Source organism: Ctenocephalides felis, unplaced genomic scaffold (assembly GCF_003426905.1).
Source record: "Ctenocephalides felis isolate EL2017-DRISC unplaced genomic scaffold, ASM342690v1 CF-g0.4_SCAFFOLD_00845, whole genome shotgun sequence".
Lineage (NCBI taxonomy): Eukaryota > Metazoa > Arthropoda > Insecta > Siphonaptera > Pulicidae > Ctenocephalides > Ctenocephalides felis.
In genome coordinates this window covers 91,266,148-91,282,463 of record NW_020536999.1, presented here as the reverse complement: position 1 = coordinate 91,282,463, position 16,316 = coordinate 91,266,148, and the positions used below count along the sequence as shown (strand labels likewise).

At 28.3% G+C, this 16,316-nt stretch overlaps 3 protein-coding genes across 3 annotated transcripts in view; 2 read left to right on the top strand and 1 right to left on the bottom strand.

Moving 5' to 3' along the window:
• The window catches only part of LOC113375693 (MIP18 family protein galla-2-like), a 61,499-nt gene that overhangs the window by 35,901 nt on the left and 9,282 nt on the right, over nt 1–16,316 (top strand). The window lies entirely within an intron of this gene.
• LOC113375689 (mitochondrial inner membrane protein OXA1L-like) lies at nt 13,253–14,817 on the top strand. The gene is made up of 4 exons (XM_026615630.1): nt 13,253–13,386; nt 13,445–14,359; nt 14,420–14,537; nt 14,599–14,817. Exons 1-4 carry the CDS (start codon nt 13,327–13,329, stop codon nt 14,775–14,777), a joined length of 1,272 nt encoding a protein of 423 aa, XP_026471415.1. The 5' UTR covers nt 13,253–13,326; the 3' UTR covers nt 14,778–14,817.
• Nucleotides 15,766–16,308, bottom strand: LOC113363009. Its single transcript, XM_026605499.1, has one exon. The coding sequence runs from the start codon at nt 16,306–16,308 to the stop codon at nt 15,766–15,768; it is 543 nt and encodes a 180-aa protein (XP_026461284.1).

Genomic DNA, 16,316 nt, shown 5'->3' with positions numbered 1-16,316 from the left:
GATTATTTTTCAATTTTGTATTATGGGAAAAGAAATTGAAGAACGGAAATTGGAACTGTGTAATATCCTTACACCATAATAAATGGTAAAAATCGAATAATTTCGCCAGAATATCCGCCATGTTAAGTTTTATCCAAACGTTAAATTGAATCGTAAAAATATTCTACAATTTTACTAAAACACTAAAACAATTTACATCCATCAATCAAACTTAAAAATTAGTAGAAAATAAATCATTAACTATTTTATCTAGCCAAGCATATAATCTACAATTACATTATTTATTTACATACGTCAAAAAGGCCTTCCATGTTTCATGTCCAGAATACTTTCCATCTAGTATTCTTTTAAATAAACCATGTCCGTTTGAAACAATTTAAATATCCTGCACAATGTTTTTTCAAGTTGTTCATTGATTCATTATTAAACACTAGGAAAAGAGAATAAATTAAAAAAGACAGTTAACGAACACACATTTACTTCACGATGACATTTGCAATTTGCAATTTGCACACGTTCAGTAGCGACAATATAAAAGTGTTAAAAATCAACAAAAACCATGATTAGGGTCCGGGCACACATGGTAAAATTGTCGTATTAAATCAATTAAAAATCATTAGGGTATGGGCGCACGTGGTGAATTTTTAAACAATTCGTATCCATGTAAATGATTTATTGTTTAATTAACAAATGGTTATGGAAATAATATATTGTATTATTTTATCAGGTAAAGCGCAGGCCACGCATAATTAAATAAAACGCCTCTCTAAATACCGAAACGAGTTAATCCTTTCATATATAAAACAGGATTAAATACGCTGGACGAATTTGTTAGAATAATAGATAAATGCATATAAATGTTTAATTGTTGTGAAATATTTCAATAATGATAATTCATTCGTATAAAATACACCTCCTATGTATTCTATTTATAATAATTTAGCTCAAAATAGAACAAACAAAATTAAATGATTTATTTAAAGCTATGCAATTCATGCATGAAATTATTTATATAATATCTTGTAACTATTAAACGAATCAACAAGTTTATAAAGAAAATATCAAACTAGTGGAGTGTATGGCATCGTGCCTTAAGGCAAATTGCTGGAACTTCCCGTATCGTAACGAAATATTCGAGGAAAATTACATGTTTTTAAATAGACTATTATAAATAAATATTGTAACATTGTCTAATATTTATAAGAATTATATAAACTGAATTGCAAAGTTGAAATTATTTGTTTAAAGTATATTAGAACTTTAGTAAAATTAAAATTAAAATCTGAATTATTTTCGATATACAAAAAAATTTTTTTTGAAAAAAAAATTGAAAAAAAAAATTTTGAAACAATTTTTTTTTCCAAAATGAATTATTTTGTTAAAACAAGCAGAAAGTTCTTTGAATCATTTAAATCGGGCGCTTAGTTCTTTCAAAAACTGCCATTTTTTGCACATTTAGCTCTGTATCTTTGAAATAGCTGGGCCTGCATTTGCCAGAAACTAATCATCTCTTCTCCCAATCATTACAAATTGAATGCTTTTTAGATCATTCAAATCGGATACTCCGTTCTCTCAAAAACTCGATTTCTATTCTATTTCTAACTCTATTTTCTGCACTCTTTGCTCTTTATCTCCGTAACTGCTGGACCTGCCTTCGCCAAAAACTAATCAGCACATCTCCCTATCAATAAGAATCGAATGTTTTTTAAACCATTCAAATCGGTTGATCTGTGCGCCCGAAAACGTGACTGGAAAATTGTATCCATACATACATACACACACACACACACACATCCATTTTTTCTGAGGTATGCCAACATGTTCAGAAACCTTCAAAACGTCGAGAAATGCAAACATTTTCAATTTAGATTTTTGGACGATTGCAATAACTTACCCTATGGAAAGTTAACAAATTTGTATGAAATTTAATAATATATAATATTTTTTAACTTCTCAAACTTTATAACCTAGTGAACGTTTCTATATATATATAAATAAGTATTTAGAGAGCTCTCCAGAATGTACCAGTTGTCTACAAAGCTGTAATTCAGATTTGAAGTACATGAATATGTTTATTAAGGCAATTCTTAATATGTATATTTTCAAATTTCTTTGCAAGGACTCAAATTCTTTTAAATTGATAAAAACCATTTTTCTGAAAGTTTTAAGTCTTAATTTTAACTTTAAGATAGTCTGCACTTCACAACTAAAGTTTCTTGGTTCTTCTTCCTAAGTAAATACTTATATCACAGAATATATCAAATTTTTGTTGTAATTTTCTTTGTTTATGACCAAAACAAGCAAATACAATATTATGCTCAAAATTTTAACTCGCTTGTCGCTAAGTTATGAAATTCTAAAAAACAAATGGTATTTTATAAATGTTATTTCCATCAAAAACTTTGGTTGAAGTGCGGACTATCTTAAAGTTAATTTTAAGAGCTAAAACTTTAAGAAGATTTTTTTTTTCAACAATTTGGAAGCCTTGAGGCCCTGGGAGCAAAAAATTTCAAAAATATCCATATCAAGGACCACCCTAATGTTTAAACATGATTGTGTACTATACAAAAACTGATACCAATATAATTTACTCATTATAATAATATTATTAGCTTTATTTACAGGAAGACATGAAATATTAAAATTTCAGAGACTATATAACGATTTTATCTAGTGTTTTTTTTATAAAGCAACTTGTCCATAGACAAAGTGATATACTCCTATATTCCCTTTTGAAGTTATTAAATTTTACGTTTTTAATAACGTTCCTCGTTCAAATAATCCGAAACTATAAAATAAAAAGCCATTATAAAGTATCGATAATTCATTAAATTCTAAAGCTTTATGAAGGTAATAAAGAGCTTGAATGGTAGTTATTTAGCTTAAAAATAAAGTTTCTTTTTATTTCTCATTTTAAATTTATGGTTATTACAAAATTAATTAAACAAATATGATTACTAGGTGTGAGCGGCATTTGGACTTTATTTGTCTTAAGGCAAAATGGTACACACAACTAGTTTTTAAATAAATTTGTAGAGAAAATACGGTAGAAACGTTTTGTAATTAAACATTAATTTTTATATTAAACTAGCAAACCCGACGAACTCCATTTCGCCACTAGATGGTTTCGTGAGAAAGATGAAGAAATTTTTTGTTTGTTTTATATTTGAAAAGGAAAAAAATGATTTTATTACACAACAGTAACGAATTTATTTCGATTACAAAAATGAAGTGTTTTTTAGTTGAACTTCTCTAAGTAAATGAAAGTGAATCCGCAAATTATCCCTTTCATTGAAGTGCTCATTGGTAAACCACATTTTTTGTTTTTTGGTCGGACGTTAACACAAACAAAGTGGATGGTTTCCCAACTCGTGAACAGGCAACGTATAATTGCCCATGTGAAAAACAATGATTTTCTAAATATTCTATTTAAAATTTATCCCGCAAACACTAAGCGATTGGCCTTGCAACTTGTTATTGTGAACGCAAAGCGAACTGGAAATTGTAATCGTTTGAAGTGAAACGGAAGACCAGTCGGAATCATTGGTATGTCACCAAATCGCCAACAATTTTTGATTGAATGGTGAAATTCAGTGCGTGTACATCATTATTCTTTGCGGCAAGAATTGCTCGTTGACTGAACCAAGCATAATTCTCATAATTCTCACTAATGACATTATTCGAACTTTTAATTACGGTGCGTGAAGTTCCAGCAAGTTGTATTAAAGCACGATGCTATGCACCACTTGCCCGAGAGCCCGAGATCTTTCCAACGAATGCAAAATTGTCGAAATCGGTTCGTGCGTTCTTGAGTTATATCGTCAGGAAGGAAAATCCGACTTATTTTTAAATATATGTAGATTATGTATAACTTTTGAATTAGTGGTTCAAAATAAATACAATCTCTGGAAAATTTGTTCAAACTTAAATAATCTAAAACCTTTTCTGACAACAAAAACCCTACAACAACTTCGTATACTTTAAAACTTCGATCAAATGTATATTGTTTTTTTTAATACGACTTATCCGTGAATTGATATACAGTAATAGATTCGTACATTCATTTACTATATCTCTTGTAACTTTTAAACCATTCGTTTAATATAAATGATGTGTAAGAGAAATTTGTTCTAAATTGAATAATCTTTGACTTTTCTTAACATCCTATAGCAACTTGGTATGCTCTAAAATCCAAAATAAAAATAGAATCAATCGTAATTCCCTTGTGCATTTATTTATGATATCTCTTATAAATTTCAAGCCATTCGATTAATATAAATGATGCACTCAGTTGAATAGTGTAAATTTAAACAGCCTACAAGATTGTCTAATATTATATCTTCCTCGATATACCCAAAACTCGTAACATAACACGAAACAATTTTCCTAATAACAAGTATTTCACCTCATATGCATATAAAAAGCGATCAATCCTTCCGAAGGTCGAAAAGGTTCCGTACCAATGTAAATATTTGACATGCAAACCCTTCGAGGTAAATATTTGGAGACACAATACAAGTACAAGGGGGGCTCAGAGTCGAAGTTATTTTTTAATTTTCATATTTTCGGGGCGGAGGCTCTACTTCAATCAATCAATTTTGTATGTATAATAAACGGATATTAGGAAAAAATATGATATGATAATATATATATATATATATATATATATATATATATATACATAAATATCGTTGGAATTTTTTACTTTTGCAGAAGTTTTAAATTAAAAAAGTTTTTATACAGAAGAAATAATGTTATCGACAAGCAAATCAATTATTTGTATGTATAAATATTTATAAAAAGTTTAGCAGAAAAATGTTCAAAACACGAAGCCTTATAGAAAAATATATAAAAAAATATTTGTGCAGAATTTCATTACCTACAAACTTCTTAAATATATATATTTTTTTGATGTCTTATCGTTTACAGAATAAAAATGTATTCTCGTCAGAATATCTTCAAACTATCGGACGAACTATAACATTTTTGGATCATCTACAACATTTTTAGACAATTTATAATATCTTCCAACAACTTGCAATATTTTTAGACAATCTACTAAATTTTCAGTAAACTTTTTCATTACCTTCTATTTTCAACATTATTGGAAGTCGCATTAGAAGTTTCACTTTAAATAGTACATGATGGAAAAGCTTTAACTTCAAAGAAAACTGCAAAATCTATTTATTATAGAAGAACAAGAAATAAAATGTATAACTTAATAATCTAGAATCTCAAAAATACTTTTCTAAGTGCACTTAAATCTGTGTAACTTGCACGTATTTTTTTATTTTAACTAAAAAAAATTAATTCCGTCCATTAATTGCACCGCAATTAATTTTTTGCAAGTTGTTGGGAAAAACTTAAAAGCCACTCGTTTCGATTCAAAAGACTTTTTTAATCAAATAAAAACCGCTTAATTAAAACTTTTAAAATATCAAACTATGTTTTTGCAGCTTCTCAATTGACTTCGCCATTTTGTGCAATTGAGAAAGTTTTTATTCAATAATTAGTAGAAGAAATATGTATATATAATAAAATCTTTGCTAAACACTTGTACTTCAATTTAAAAAAAAGCTTAAATTTGAAAGAAAATCCTGAATTCTTAGTATTTGTTGTCATAGTAAACACATTGAGGTAAAACATACTCAAATCACAACATGATTTCCGAGTTATGGTTTCTTCGGCAAAGTTTTTTGAAAGGACCCACTCAACTAAAATCGCAAATGTCAACAAATTTGACCCACCCTAAATAAATAAACAAATATATATATATATATATATATATATATACTAGCAAACCGGGCGAACTCCGTTTCACCACCAGATGGTTTCATTTTCTGTATAAAATTTGCACAATACACGTGATTGATTTGATGGTTTCCAATTGAAATGTTAGGAAACGAATAACCTATTTTTTTACTTTTTTTGCACAATTTCACAGTGAACACAATGCCGGTTTGTCACATGAAATTAACTGAGCAGAGAACAATGAGTAGCAGTCAAACAAAAAATATTAGTTTGAAGTACACGCTAAGTATCAGAGATGACGCTGTATGTGAGAAAAAAAATTGTTTTCCGGTTCTCTGTTAAAATCTTTCTCCAATTTTCTTTGCTATAAACCTTGCGGAGCCCGAGACCTTTCCAACGAATGCAAAATCGTCGAAATCGGTTCGTGCGTTCTGGAGTTATATCGTCAGGAAGGAAAACCCGACTTATTTTTATATAATAAATATATATATATATATATATATATATATATATTGCCATTCAAGTACATCCCTTAGAATCTTCTATCCTATCAATCTGTCTTCAAATAACAAATCGTCCGGAAAATTCGAATTAATCAAATTTTCCAAAACAGCAAACAACAAAACGAAGTCCCCTCTCGGATATCGAAAAGTTTTTACAATCTCATGATTAATTACGAACGATTAATATTAATTAGAATTAATTACAGAGGGAAAACACTGAATGAGTTTAATAATTCAAAATAAATTGATAAAGAAAATCGGGAAACGCGGAAAAGCATTAAGCAGAAAATGATAAATGTTATATATAAGAACTTAGAATTATAAAAGGTATATTATAAAATTTTGTTGCTTACCATTCAAGCGTTGATTTGTTGAATTTTGACTTGTATGACTTAAAATTCACATGTGCTCACATCCTAATTCTGATTTGCAGGTGTAGCAAATTTTTCCTGGTGCAACCACTACAAATCTACCTGCATATACAAAAACACATATAAATAAATAAATAAATAAATAAATAAATGAATAAATAAGTATTGTAAAATATAATAAAAACATCATACAGAAGTTTTTACAATTTTATGATCAATTACGAACGATTAATATTAATTAGAATTAATTACAAAAGGAATACACGGAATGAGTTCAATAATTTAAAATAAATTGATAAAGAAAATCGGGAAACGCGAAAAAGCATTAGAAAGAAAATGATAAATGTTATATATAAGAACTTAGATTTATTAAAGGTATAATATAAAATTTTGTTGCTTACCATTTAAGCGTTGATTTGTTGAATTTTGATTTTTGTGACTTAAAATTCACATGTGCTCACACCCTAATTTTAATTTGCAGGTGTAGCAAACATTTCCTAGTGCGACCACTCCAAAATATACCTGCATAAACAAAAACACATATGTAAAATATATTAAAAACATTATACAGTAATCATAATTACTAGTTAATATTTCATTTATCATTATTCCTCTTTTAAATTTATCCATATGTCATTACTTATAAATGTTCACAAAGGAGTTAAGATCGATTTTACCTCGTCCGACATGCGAATTTCATTCAAAATGATTGAAAACTTGTAAAGGCTGCATCGAGAATTCTATATAATACGTGATCTACTTTTAAAATATTATATATAGTACATATATACATCTATTTGCATAATTCTTATGATAAAAGATCACGGAAACTTGTTCGCCAGCCAGAACCTATACAATGTATGTAATATATAAAAAATTCATACGTATTTATAATAGATTGCCTGCTTGGCATGGATATTAGTTTTTGAGAATAAATCATAAGAATATATATAAAATATTCTTAAGAATAAGTGACTGTTAAAAATGCTCCCTTTTCACAACAATTTGAATAATAATAAATAGTATTGCATGCAATATTCGCGACACAAGCAAAATTAATTATTAATTAATTACGCGTATAATGCAATAATTTAGCAGAATTAATTAAATCTGTCAAACACGAAGTCAATTTAGCACTGACAACGGCCATCTTGCATAAGAAAGAGATTTAATTTGCACATATAATTTTTAAAATAAAATAGTAGTAGTTCTTCTGGAAAAGTAGTTCTACAATTATTAACAATGTTTTTAAAATTTATACAAAAATTATATAATTATATACCTATAATTAATTTATAACTATTAATTAGAACTGTCAAACACGAGCTGTTTCATTACCAACGGCCATTTTGAGAAAAATAAGTTTAATATTTAATAACAAATTTATGGATTAACATAAATATTTAAAAAATAAGGTACTACAATATTCAAATCTAAATATACTAACACATTAAATTCATTATTATTTAATTATTACGCGCATAAAGCAATAATTCAGAATTAATTAGATCTGTCAAACACGAAGTCAAATTAGCACTGACAACGGCCATCTTGTATAAAAAAGAGATTTGTTAATTTAATTTTTATAATAAAATAGTTTGAAAAATATAGTTCTACAATTATTAACATTGTTTTTAAAATTTACGCAGCAATTATATGATTATAAACCAATTAATAAAACTATTAATTAGAATTGTCTAACACAAACTATTTCATATATAAAATCGGTATTGTCAACGGCCATTTTGAGAAAAAAAGTTTGATATTTAATTTGTTTATATATTTATCGTTAAATATAAATATTTAAAAAATGAAGTACTACAACATTTGAATTTAAATATAATAACACATTAAATTAATTAATAATTAATAATTAATTAGATCTGTCAAACACGAAGTCAATTTCGTACTAACGGCCATCTTGCATAAAAAAGAGATTTAATTTGTTAATTTAATTTTTATAATAAAATATTTTGAGAAAAGTAGTTTTAGAATTATTAACATTGTTTTTGGAATTTGCACAACAGTTATATATAATTATAAACCAATAATTAATTTAAAACTTTTAATTAGATCTATCAAACACGAAGTAATTTTCGCACTAACGGCCATCTTGCATAAAAAAGAGATTTAATTTGTTAATTTAATTTTTATAATAAAATAGTTTGAAAAATGTAATTTTACGATTATTAACATTGTTTTTAAAATTTACACAACAATTATATAATTATAAACGAATTTATAAAACTATTAATTAGAATTGTCTAACACGAACTATTTCATCGGTATTGTCAACGGCCATTTTGAAAAAAAAAAGTTTAATATTTAATTTGTTTATATATTTATCGTTAAATATAAATATTTAAAAAATGAAGTACTACAACATTTAAATTTAAATATAATAACACATTGAATTAATTAATAATTAATTAGATCTGTCAAACACGAAGTCAATTTAACACTGACAACGGCCATCTTAAATTATAATTTAAGATGGCCGTTAAAGAACTTTAATTATATAATGTTTATAATAAAATAGTTTAAAAAACGAATTACTACAATGATTAAGATTATTTTTAGAATTTATACAACAATTATATAATTATAAACTAATAATTAATTGAAAACTATTAATTAGAACTATTTCATATATTAAATCGGCACGGCCAATATTTAATTTGTTTATATATTTATCGTTTAATATAAATATTTAAAAAATAAAGTACTATAAGATTTAAATTTAAATATAACAGATTAAATTAATTAATAATTAATAATTAATTAGATCTGTCAAGAACGAAGTCAATTTCGCACTAACGGCCATCTTGCATAAAAAAGAGATTTAATTTGTTTATACAATTTTTATAATAAAATGGTTTAAAAAAATAGTACTACAATGATTAACATTGTTTTTAGAATTAACACAACAATTATATAATTATAAAACAATTAATAAAACTATTAATTAGAATAGTCTAACACGAACTATTTCATATATAAAATCGGTATTGCCAACGGTCATTTTGAGAAAAAAAAAGATTAATATTTAATTTGTTTGTATATTTATCGTTTAATATAAATATTTAAAAAATGAAGTACTACAACATTTAACACTAAATATGATAACACATAAAATAAAAGCGTTTTAAAATTGTAAAAAATCACCTTTAGGTTAATTTTTGACAAAACTATACTGATTTTGAGATAGGGTCCACGTCGTACTTGTTTATCAATGATAGCGTCCAAAGGGAAAATGACGAAGTATGATTGTTTGAACAAGTTCCCATTATTGCTTTCAGTCATTGCCTTATATTAATATGATTTATGAACCGCATTGCTTTTAAAAAGTTAAAAGTAGGATTTCATGTTGATTAATTAACAAAATTATGGCTGGTAAAAAAATGGCAAATCTAAAAGCTCCAGTTGCAAGTTGCAACAGTTTCAGAACAATTATATAAATATTATTTTTATTTATGCACTCGGATAATTATCAGCAATTGTTGACTTTCCGGAGCTTTTTACTTGAACCAAAACATGACATTTGTGTTGTGTAATGTATATTACTTATTTTAGCTTATTTTGATAAATTATCTATGATTTCCTAAAATGGACAAAGAAAAAACGTTAGCAAATCATTATTCAAGCTTTATTTTCTACCGGCGATGATGAATGCGCAACAAAAGCACAAAAAGCTCCGGAAAACCAAGGAAAAAAATAAACCATATGATAAATGAACAAAGTTTAAGGTGAGGTCGTACGAATCGTTTGTTTTATTTCACTTTATATAATAAACTAATAAATTTACACGATAAAAAGATACAGCCTCGAACAGAATAAAAATTGAGTCTGTAATAAATTTTATTTCAGAAAATTTAATATGATCCTCTGCATTGAAATCGTTTTAATTGCAATTAGATATGTTTAATTAAAACTGCTGTTAATTAAAATGACACTGCCACACTTTAGAACAATTATTGTAGTTGCAGAAGTTTTAATTTAATCAAATATTTTATAGGATACAAATTCAAAGCTCATTAAAAATTGTAGGAGTTAAAAAAATTGTTTACACCTATTTTATAGTTATTTATACATACTAGCAAACCCGACGAACTCTGTTTCGCCACCAGATGGTTTCATGAGAAAAATGAAGAAATTTTTTGTTCGTTTAATATTTGAAAAGGAAAAATTTGATTTTATTACACAACAGTAATGAATTTAGTTCGATTGCAAAATAAACTATTTTTTAGTTGAACTTCTCTAAGTAAATGAAAGTGAATTCGCAAATTATCCGTTTTATTGAAGTGCTCTTTGGTAAACCACATTTTATGTTTTTTGGTCTGACGTTAACACAAAGAAAGCGGATGGTATTCCAACTCGTGAACAGGCAACGTATAACTGCCCATGTGAAAAACAATGATTTTCTAAATAATCTATTTAAAATTTATCCCGCAAACACTAAGCGAATAGCCTTGCGACTTGTTATTGCGAACTGGAAATTGCAATCGTTTGAACTCAAACGGAAGACCAGTCGGAATCATTGGTATGTCACCAAATCGCCAGCAATTTTTGATTGAATGGTGAAATTAAGTGCGTGTACATAATTATTCTTTGCGGCAAAAATTGCTCGTTGACTTAACCAAACATAATTCTGAAGATTCTCACTAATGTCATTACTCGAATTTTTAATTACGGTGCGTAAAGTACCAGCAATTTGCATTAAGGCACGATGCCATGCACCACCAATTCTTAGCTTTAAACCTTGCGGAGCCCGAGACCTTTCCAACGAATGCAAAATTGTCGAAATCGGTTCGTGCGTTCTATTGTCAGGAAGTTTAACCCGACTTATTTTTATATATATGTAGATTATTGGAAAACTTGTCGATTTTAGTATTTGCTATTAGATATACTATGTCTGAATTACAAAATTATAGTAGAAACGGTACGTCCTGCAGAGCTCATAAAAATGTCATCCGATGGTAAAATATTGTTCACAAAAAACAGAATTTGGCTGAAATCTCTCAAAACTCAAAATTTTGTTAAAAGACCCATCGATTGCAGTTTTTGTTGTAAAATAGATACTTTTAGATTATGTCTGAATTACAAAATTATAGTACAAATGGTACATTCTGCAGAGCTCATAAAAATGCTTTCCGATTGTAAGATATTGTTAACAAAAAACTCATTTAGACTGGAATCACTCTTAACAAAAAATTTTGTTAGAAAACCCATCGATTTTAGTATTTGTTATTAAAATATACACATTTAGGTGTATGATGATTATAAGTGCAACTTCAAAAGTTGTCTAAACTTCGATTGTTATTGATCAAGTACTACTTATTAGGCCAAAACTCCATTCACACCTATTTTACTTATAACAATTATCTATATGAACATTTTTTAGTTTTGAAAGTGACATTTACCATTTACCATTTACCATTTACCATTTATCATATTGATGAGGTAAAACTTTTCGTGTACAGAAACCAGAACAATTTCCTATTACGGTTCAATTTACGCTAATTTCCGAATTCCGGAGGCGACAAACTTTTTGCCCAACTTTTCGTCCCCGTCATTAATTAAAAGTTCACACGTGTTATTTAACAGGGCCCTAGGAGAGAGTTTGGGGCTGCGGGGGGCCATTTGTGCCAATAGAAAACATAATTGGATACGGATCAGTAATTAAGAGATTAATTAATTGGATGGGATCCAATTAAATGGAACATATATATGGAACAAGTTGATATTTGATATTGATTTGAAACAAATTTGAATGCAATGGGGGTTTATTAAAGTGAAACTTCTAATGCGTCTTTAGATGCAGAAATCAGTAGTTCGACTCTAGCAATAGTTAGTATTAAAATGTAGTCCGAAAATTTTATAGATTGTCTGCAAATTGTAGTTTGTCTGAAAATATTGTATGATGTCCGAGAATTTGTTAATTTCCCGAAGGTTAAGTTTGTTTTTGCCAGAAAATCCTTTTTGCTTGCCTTATGTTCCAGTCATTCTGAATATATTTATATATTCAAACATCTGTAACAAATAGCTATAATACTTATACTCATTCTTATATATACTCTATTATATTATATACAATATTATATACTCTTCTTTTATTTATGCTTATACTTGGCTAATCGTCGTGCAATCAATGGCTTTTAAATTTTTGAAAAAGGTGCAGCATGTTTAAAAAATGGCAGATATTCACTGTATTTACCAATTTGGGTGTCAAACTATTCTGAAACATAGAATTTGCAAATCTTTAGCAAGAATTTTCAGGCAAAATCATAAACTTCGGAAAAATAGTATCGAGATTTGTTCAATATATATATATATCGCAAAGCACTTTTTAGTGCTTGCATAACGCACTGTTGCAATCTGGGTGAAGTATACTGTTTTGGAATATTTTTGAACGCCCCATTTGTTGATAAAAGCACTGCGACTAAATTGATAATTTGTGTAAAATATTGATCAATAAATAGAACAATTAAAAACAGGTAAAAGGGGAAATGCAAATGATTTGTTAATATTTGCACTTTTTGCATGAATTTTTATGTTTCAAAACAGTTTGAGAATATGTGCCGCAATGGCACTTGATCTTGACTTGACAGTTTTCTCTCATCCTTATGTTGGCATCGCTCTTACAAAATAGAATGTGAATTAAAATAAATAAGAAATATATTAATTTTACATAAAAAATAAACATGTCGCGATACCTAGAAGTTTTAAAAAACGGTACAACATGCTGTCTCGTACACGTCAAGGTCTATAAATCAGTAGTTTCATATATTTCTAAAATTCTAACCTCTCCATTATCCACAGGTTACACATTTTACACCAAAAATCTGCAGACACTTACATTCAGCAAGTATAAAGAGTAATTATCAACAAAGGAATCACAATGGGGGCTCAAAATTGTTCCAAAACAGTATATTTATACCCAGTATTGCAGGAGTGCGTTATGCTAGCACCGATAAAATTGATGTAACAACATCTTTACTAGACAAAATCCCAGAGCCCCCGCCGATACCTACAGCTGAATTTGTAGAAAAGGCTGTAACACTCACCGAGCCAACTTTTGCCAGTATAGGTTTAGGCGGTTGGACTCCAGTGGGCTTAGTACAGAATTGTATGGAATTTTTACATATAGGGCTAGACATGCCATGGTATGCAGCAATCGCTTTAGGTACTGTCGTTGTGAGGTCTTTATTGTTTCCACTTGTTATATTAGCACAACGTAATGCTGCTAAAATGAACAACTACATGCCTGAACTTCAAGCATTGCAACTGAAAATGACAGAAGCTAGACAAACCGGCAATGCTTTGGATGCTGCAAGGTACAGCCAAGAAATGATGATGTTTATGCGTGATAAACAATTGAATCCATTAAAAAATATGTTAGTGCCCTTAGCACAAGCCCCATTGTTCATATCCTTCTTCATGGGCTTAAGAGGCATGGCAAATGCGCCTGTAGAAAGTTTAAAAGACGGGGGTTTGTTTTGGTTTTCAAATCTTACAGTGTCAGATCCATTTTATTTGCTACCTATTATTACAAGTACCACAATGTGGTTGACGATAGAAGTCGGTGCGGATAGTGCCAGGCTGAACGCACAGAATATGCAGATAATGAAATATGTATTGAGAGCTTTGCCTGTGTTTATTCTGCCATTCACAGTTAATTTTCCAGGGGCTATCCTGTGGTACTGGACTTGCAGTAATTTCATATCACTAGCACAGGTAAATTGTTGGTCAATTTATTAAATGTTACAAAAATATTATAATTTTACAAAATTGCAGGTAGCATTTCTGAAGATTCCAAAAGTTCGTGCATATTTCAAAATAGATGCCTTAGTACATCATCCTGCAACATCTTTACCCATGAAGGATAAAGGTTTTGTGAAAGGAATTAAAGAATGTAAGAATAATTTAATTGTACATTTAAATTAAATAAGTGACAAATATGTTATTGATTTAAGCCTGGACAAATATGAAAATAACACGAGAGTTAGAAGAAAGGGCAAGGGCTGATGAAATGCGATTTAGGAGAGCAGGACGAGCAGTTGTTCAGAAAACTTATAAATACGATCCTACGAAACCGAGACCAGCACAAAAACCTTTAGCAAGTAGTACCACTTCGTATAGCACTAAACAATAAATGTATTGCACATGAAATTCATGTGTGGTATTCATGTACATACAAAAAATAATAAAGTTTATACATAATTCAGTTTTAGTATCATTGATTCTGATGATAAAACTGTAATTGTCTTTTTATACAAATAATAAAATAAATAATAAGATCAACTCTCTTACCTTAACAACATCCATTTGAAATCCTCTTCGGTTTCTAATTTTTAGGACTTAAACTGAGACAATCATATTCAACATAATAGTACCTAAATTATGTAAAAACTGACTGTTTGAATTGACTTCTTTAAATATGGAATACAACTGTGAGGATTTTCTTCATCTCTGAAGAATATATTCAAACTGCAAAAAGCATAGTTAATAATTTTATCCTTTAGTTCTTTATCCATTTGTGGGAATCTTTTTTGCCAATAAATTTCCTTGAATATTTTTGGTAATCACTTTGGTAATATAAGAAATTTAACTATAAAATCCTCAAGCTAGCAACTTCTTTTAACTCGATGTAGAAAAATTTTCATATAATTATCTATTGCCAATTACAATATTGTCCAATTTTTGAAACTTTCTATGATACTTTGGAAAATGGAAATTCAAGATTTTTATCATCTCAACTATATTCTCAGGTCAGAGATTTAAAGGATTCCTTAAAAAGAATCTCAACACTTTAATTTTGAAACACTATATTAATATTATTCAAAGAATCTGTCTATTTTTTTTTAATTATTGGCACTTGTATAACAAATTTATTATTAAGCTTAAGATTGTTTTTGTTTCAAATTTTTACTGTAATAAGTCTAATTCACTCACATAAATTTAAACATATATTAGCAAATTTTAAGTATAACGTCGTAAGTAATAGTTCATATTCCTGAAGTTAAATGAATATTCAAATTTAAAATAAAAACATTAAACGCAGTACTTAAACAAAAATTAGATTTAATATTTAGCTGTATAAATATAAAGTCATTCATAATGTCTCCAATTATAGTATCATTTCAACACGCCATTAAGTACTCTAAATCTGCCAAAATATCCTTCTCTGTAACTTTAGGCTTTTCCACATGCCTTGTTTTTAATCTATTAACCAAATCTTCATTAACATTTTCCAAAAATATAAAATCTCTATACAATTGTGGGTCAGACTCTTTCAAAAAATCATACTTCCCCACAGTATCAACTTTTACATTCAATTTATCCAGCAACTCATAAGTTTCTCCAAAAACTTGTCTTTTCATACCATCGACAACATCTTCAATTACTTTATTATCTCTAGTCGTATCATCAAAGCATATACACTGATCTATGACCCCTGACAAATGCTTATTTTCCATAGCTGCAGCCACTCGTTCTTTATCGGCTAATTGTTTATTAATAGCATGTTCAGAAGCATGGGTCCCAGGTGTGATTTCTACAGTAACTTTGAATCTTGAAGCTAAAGTCCTGATTAATTTTACACGGATGGATAGACCTATTAGAGTAGCCATGCTGCAGTGCGGTATTGTAGGAGTGTAGTTAATTTTAACAATGCTTTTTTTCATCATCAACT